The sequence below is a fragment of the Marmota monax genome, unplaced genomic scaffold (genome assembly GCF_021218885.2).
Source record: "Marmota monax isolate L192 unplaced genomic scaffold, Marmota_monax_Labrador192_F-V1.1 WCK01_AAM20220418_F8-fsc00079, whole genome shotgun sequence".
NCBI classification, from domain to species: domain Eukaryota; kingdom Metazoa; phylum Chordata; class Mammalia; order Rodentia; family Sciuridae; genus Marmota; species Marmota monax.
This window is the reverse complement of record NW_026694099.1, coordinates 2,540,518-2,545,970: the sequence shown is the minus strand read 5'-3', so window position 1 is coordinate 2,545,970 and position 5,453 is coordinate 2,540,518. Positions and strand designations below refer to the sequence as shown.

At 47.2% G+C, this 5,453-nt stretch overlaps 1 protein-coding gene across 2 annotated transcripts; it reads left to right on the top strand.

The window, feature by feature from the left end:
• The first annotated feature begins 222 nt into the window (after positions 1 to 222).
• LOC124107314 (mast cell protease 1A-like) lies at positions 223 to 3,796 on the top strand. Of its 2 annotated transcripts, XM_046465239.2 has the most exons (5): positions 223 to 375; positions 1,969 to 2,116; positions 2,571 to 2,709; positions 2,901 to 3,158; positions 3,520 to 3,796. In XM_046465239.2, the coding sequence occupies exons 1-5, from the start codon at positions 225 to 227 to the stop codon at positions 3,679 to 3,681; spliced, it is 858 nt and encodes a 285-aa protein (XP_046321195.2). In that variant the 5' UTR covers positions 223 to 224; the 3' UTR covers positions 3,682 to 3,796. The 2 variants fall into 2 exon arrangements, with proteins under 2 accessions (XP_046321195.2, XP_046321196.2); XM_046465240.2 differs by lacking the exon at positions 2,901 to 3,158.
• Positions 3,797 to 5,453: the final 1,657 nt, after the last annotated feature.

The following is a 5,453-nucleotide window of genomic DNA, read 5'->3' as shown; positions in this document are numbered from 1 at the left end:
ATCGTTCAAAGAGAACCAAGGAAATGAGCATATTTCTGAGACCACAGGACACACTTTGGCCAATGTTTAGCACCTATAGCACCCCATCTTGTGACCATAGGTTCCTGTTTTCTGCTTCTGTGGTCAGCACTGAATCAAGAGTGGTGGGAGCTAAGCCATGGCTAAGGTCTAACTCAACCATCAGATCTTGATCAGAAAGTGAGGCAAGGGTGAGATCATCTCAGATGAAAAAGCCCCCACACACCAGAAGAGAACACTGGGAGTTTAAAAGACCAGGACAAAACAACATCATCTTTGACCAGAGAGGCCTTCCTGGGAAGATGAAGTCACTCCTGATCCTGTTGGTGTTTCTTCTGTGCCCAAGGGCAGAGGCAGGTGAGTGACTATCCCCAACAACTGAAGCCCAACCCCAAGCTCAGCCCTGCTCAGATGCTGCACCCCACCATTCCGGCTCAGGTGCACCTCCAGCAACTTTCTGCTTAGCAAGGTAAACCTCACCCAAAGACTGGTGGGCCTCATGGGGATGGGAGCACAAAGGAGGAGCAAGGCAGAAGGCTGGTTTTCATGAGAGTCAGTGGCCACCTTCCCCTTTCCCAGCTATAACCTTTACATCTGGAAAGCAGGCCCTTTCACAAAGACATATGAAAAAATAAATAAACAATTCCCCAAGAAAAAACAGGTGACAGAAAGGGGCTGGCTTCTGTAATCAAGGTAGAGCCCACTATATTTTAAAATTAATATCTTAATATCTATCTTCAATATCCACCTGCTTCTCCAAATTTGTCATTCGCACACTGCCCAGGAATGAAGCCAAAGATCCATTTGATCTCAGAATTGTGGGCATTCTCATCCCTTAACAGATATGTGTGCCAGGGTTCAGCCCCATGTTCTCTCAGGTCATTTTCAGTTACAGATGGGTACAATGGCTTTGCAAGACCACATCTTCCCTGGTGCTCACAATCTCACCAGCACCACCCCTCTAACCTCAGCTACAGGCTAATCAGGAGCCATTCCCTCACACAGCCAAGACCTTTACTGGGCACCTACTTGGTGTCTGGCTCCAGCAGACAAACATAAAACAGGACTCAGCATCCTGAATTTATGTGCAGAACCCAGTAGGAGCTCAGTGGGAACTAAGGGGGAAACGAGAGGAAAGAAGATTCTGGGACACTTCAGAGAAAGGACTGACCAGGATCTGTAGGGACGTTGCTACTTGTTCCAAACTCAAATCCTGTCAGTGAACATTGACGTCTGAAGCGGGAATTACAGAGCAAGGACCGCCCTGCTCTTGGTCAGAGGGAGTATCTGAGTCTTGTGGGTCACTCTTCAAGCCAGGAATGCTGCCTGGCAAACACTCAGGGCCCATGTTTGCTGCTGCTGGCTACTTAAACCTTTCCCCTAGGGACATGTATAAGGTTTGAGCCAGCCAAGGCTACATAGCAAGTGAGGAGACCAGGGGCAGGGCCAGAACAAAGGAGCATGGAGGGTCCCCTAGTGAGGTTACCTCCTGTTTGATTAAAATGCGGGAGGACACAAGCCAGGGACCCAATCAGACAGAAATTTTTTTGTTTGTGCTCCTAAGTGGAGAATCCAATAGAATAACTAAAGGAGAAGTATTCACAGACACCAATCAATAATAGTGAGGAGAGGGTGGACAGGGTAGATGATAAGGAAAGGAGAAATTCCTTGGACCGTAAGAGAAGACAAACTCTCCCACCAGATTCCAAATGTTGTGGAACCCTCTCTTCAGAACAGTCTCTCTGTCCCTCTTGCGATAAACCTGCTGCTTGCTTGCTCTCTCTGCATCCTGTTTGTCAATTCTTTGCTGAACAAGGACAATGAACCCAGCACCCCTAAATGGTAACAACACCACACTCAGTCCTTCCTTCCCTGTAGTTTACCCCAGTGTCCTCTTCTTCAGCCTTTGGCTCCATGAGCACCAAGGGCAGGACAGAACTTTTCTTTCAGGGAAAATCATCGGGGGCCAGGAAGCTGTGCCTCATTCCCATCCCTACATGGCATTTCTTCATATCCAGACTCCAGATAAAACAAAACGATGTGGGGGTTTCCTTGTTCGTGAGGACTTTGTCCTGACAGCAGCCCACTGCTGGAAAAGGTGAGTTCACCCTTCTAGAGAAAACATCACAGGGAATCCTCTCCTTTGGGCCTGAAGACAAGAGCTCCATGGAGGGCAGGGAAGCTATGGAGAGAGAGGAGCAGTCAGTGCAGGTGGCTTCTTATACAAAAGGCAAACGTGGATCAAGGCTGAATGGGAAGAAGGTGGGTTTTGCCCGAGATCCCAGAGTGCAAATATGTGAAATTAAGAGTCTCACCTGGAGACAGTCTCTGTGCATGACTGTACATGTTCTGTACATGACTGAGCACACCGCAATACTCTAGGACCTGCACCAACACTGGCTGCCAGGAAGCAAAGGGAAAAGATGCTCAGCCCCAAGTCCTCTTCCCATGTAGCTTCTCCCAACTCCAACCTGCCTTGCCCTGCGCCAACCATTTTCTTTCAGGGATACCAACTTGTATCCCCTGTGACTCTACCTCACTGTCTGCTCTAGGAACAGAACCATCACTGTCATCCTGGGGGCCCATGACATCAGTGAGCAAGAGACGACCCAGCAGGTCATCCCTATAAGAAGAGTCATCCCCCATCCAAATTTTAAAAGAAAGCCATTCAATGACATCATGTTACTTCAGGTGAGGCATGCCATTCCACTGGGTCTTACACAGGTTAATCCTAGAGGGTTAAATCCTCATGGCCTTGTTTCCATCCCTCCCTGTCAAATTGACCCCTTCACTTGTCCCAATGCCATGAAGAAAGCAACCCCATGACTCTGTCGATTTTCGTGAGTTGTTGGTTGATCAGAATTCCCTTTATCTGCCTTTAGTTGAAAAATAAGGCCAAGCTGAATGCTGAGGTGAGCCTCCTCAAGTTACCCTCAAGAAATTCCCAGGTTACACCAGGGATGGTGTGCACTCTGGCCGGTTGGGGACACATTGGCCAAAACATATCCACAACAAAACTGCATGAAGTACAGCTGGAAATCCAAAAAGACGAGGAATGTCTCTCTCATTTCAAAAGTATATATGACTCCACCACCCAGATTTGTGTGGGGAACCCAAAAGAGAAGAAGAATTGTCTTCATGTAAGTTCACCTGCATTGGCTAGTCCCTGCCTTTGGCACAGCAGAGTTTGAGGAGAATCAGGGCAAAGGGAACTACTTATGCCCCCATGTACTCCGCCTTTCACCAATTCAGTCTCTGGTCCTGGAGACTGATTTCCCTTTGGTCACTTCATGAACAGAGAGACTTACTGGAAAAGGAGAGGCATCAGTCAGCTGGAGGGAATAGTCAGGGTCAGGCTGGAGCCCCCCAGACTGAATGAGGACTGCCCCGGTACTGATTTCACAAACACAGCCCTCTAATAGTGCCCACACACACACCTGGGGAGTGGGCAGTGTGGGATCTGAACCTGGTCAGCTAAGAGCTTCTTTTCTCTGCCCACAGGGAGACTCAGGAAGTCCCCTTGTGTGTGAAAATGTGGCCCAGGGCATTGTGTCCTTTGGGGAAGACGAGGGGACACCTCCAAGTGTCTACACCAGGATCAGAAGCTTTCTGCGCTGGATTAAAAAAACAATGAAATCCTTCAAACTCCAGGGGCAAGACTGAGAGGACTTCAGAACGGATCTTCATCCTCTCTTCAACATAGGCCCAAAGTGCACTGGGTGGAGGAGTAAAGGGGAGACTGCCAGTTGCTTAATAAACTTTCATCTCTGCAACAGAAGTGATGGATTCCTCCTTTCTTCACCAGCATAACATTCTGTAAGGTGCTGACTGTATGTCCAGCAGGAACTGCTCACATTTATGATTCTTTACATTCTTCCCCTCAGGCACACTCCACCTTCCACCTCTAGAATATAAAACCTTGCTTTGTTGATACTGGCTCCAAATTAGTGTTCAATTCCAGCTCCCTGCAGGATGGTGAGTTTAAGCTACACAGGAAAAAAGGATGCTCTCTAGACAAAACTCATTCCTACAGTGCCTTCTTACCTCATTTTGTACCTACATTCCTACCCTACCCACTTTCAGGGCCAATATGAAAACACAAAAGAACCCATATTTGGAAAGGAAATTACATAATTCCCACCCTAGTGGTAATCGGTAGGAGCCTTTTGGAAAGGTGTGGTTCATGCAGAGGTTCCTCTCCAAGTTAGCACAATTGGCAGCTTGGAAGCATGAAGCTTTCAGGAATAATTTTCAGTATCCCCAGATGCAACATGAGTTCTGTCATAGCCCTGTCATGGGGCAAGAGCCCAGCGCAGTGTCTGGTCTCCTGAAAACCCATCCTCCCAAAACTCCAAATGACCTTCCATCTTAGTCTGAGCCAGCTTCTCTCCACCTCCCATGTCCAGGTTCCCTGGAATCCTGTGAGGATCCAAGCACCCTTTCTATCTGTGTTCACCAATATTATCATCCTTGATGGATCTTGAGCACTAGCTCAACTTCTGTCCCATTCATGAAGGACCAGGAGGCAGGGTATGTCCTCAGAACTCTAGTCCAGAGTTTACACCTAGGTCAAGGCCATGTCAGTCGTCCTCATGCAGAGGAGTCCTGCTCCTGACCTCAGAGCTCAACAAAGACGGGTCACACTCAGCAGCTTGATCCCTTTCAGGCTCTTCCTTTTGGGCACCACTGACAGTCTGGCCTCTGGGACAGAACTCATTGATTAGTACCCTGGAATATAATGTCCATCTATGTGAGACAGCCTGCCTCTGTAACAGGACAGAAGCAACATTCTGCAAAGCAGCAGTCATCATGGAATCCATGTGGTGTTTCTGTGGCTTTCCTGGCCTGCATCTCAGTTTAAAATTTATAAGAATCACGGGCATCTTCTTTTCAAGATAATAAAACTTATTTGAGATGTCACATGGTAGAGCACATTATCACATCACATCCAAGAAGTGCTGATTATGGGGTCTAGAGGAAATGGAGACTTTATAGTCTGTCAGTGCTAAGAGCATTCCCTCCCAGGAGGCAGGAGGAAGATGGGAAGAAGGACCACAGTGTGAGCAAGTCTGTCCTGATTTAACTTTGTGGCATGTACACAAACTCAGACACGAATCAGTTCACATTTTTCTGAAATCTGGGGTCTGACTTAAGCATGGGCCAATGTGAAAAGTAACCCTAGTTATTACTGAGGCCTTGCCACACTCACAATTGAACCAAGATAGGCAGGCTTAGGTATGCTTGGAAAATGGAAGCTTTTTTAATCGTTTTTAATTTTTTTTGTTGAAGGTTTACAGTGAAACATTGTAACTGGGTTCATCCTGACAAACTCACACATACATGAAAATCAATTCAGCTCATAATGCCAATCTTTTCAATCCCCTCTCTTACCACCCAGCTAAACTTTTCTCTCGAATTCTCCTTCATCTACTCTA

What these genes read in the sequence shown, in the direction of transcription:
- LOC124107314 (XM_046465239.2), top strand. Translation starts at nt 225, where the DNA reads ATGAAAAAGCCCCCACACACCAGAAGAGAACACTGGGAGTTTAAAAGA. An exon ending in GTGCCCAAGGGCAGAGGCAG is followed by an intron (nt 376 to 1,968) that starts GTGAGTGACTAT and finishes CTTTTCTTTCAG; the next exon opens with GGAAAATCATCGGGGGCCAG. An exon ending in ATGACATCATGTTACTTCAG is followed by an intron (nt 2,710 to 2,900) that starts GTGAGGCATGCC and finishes ATCTGCCTTTAG; the next exon opens with TTGAAAAATAAGGCCAAGCT.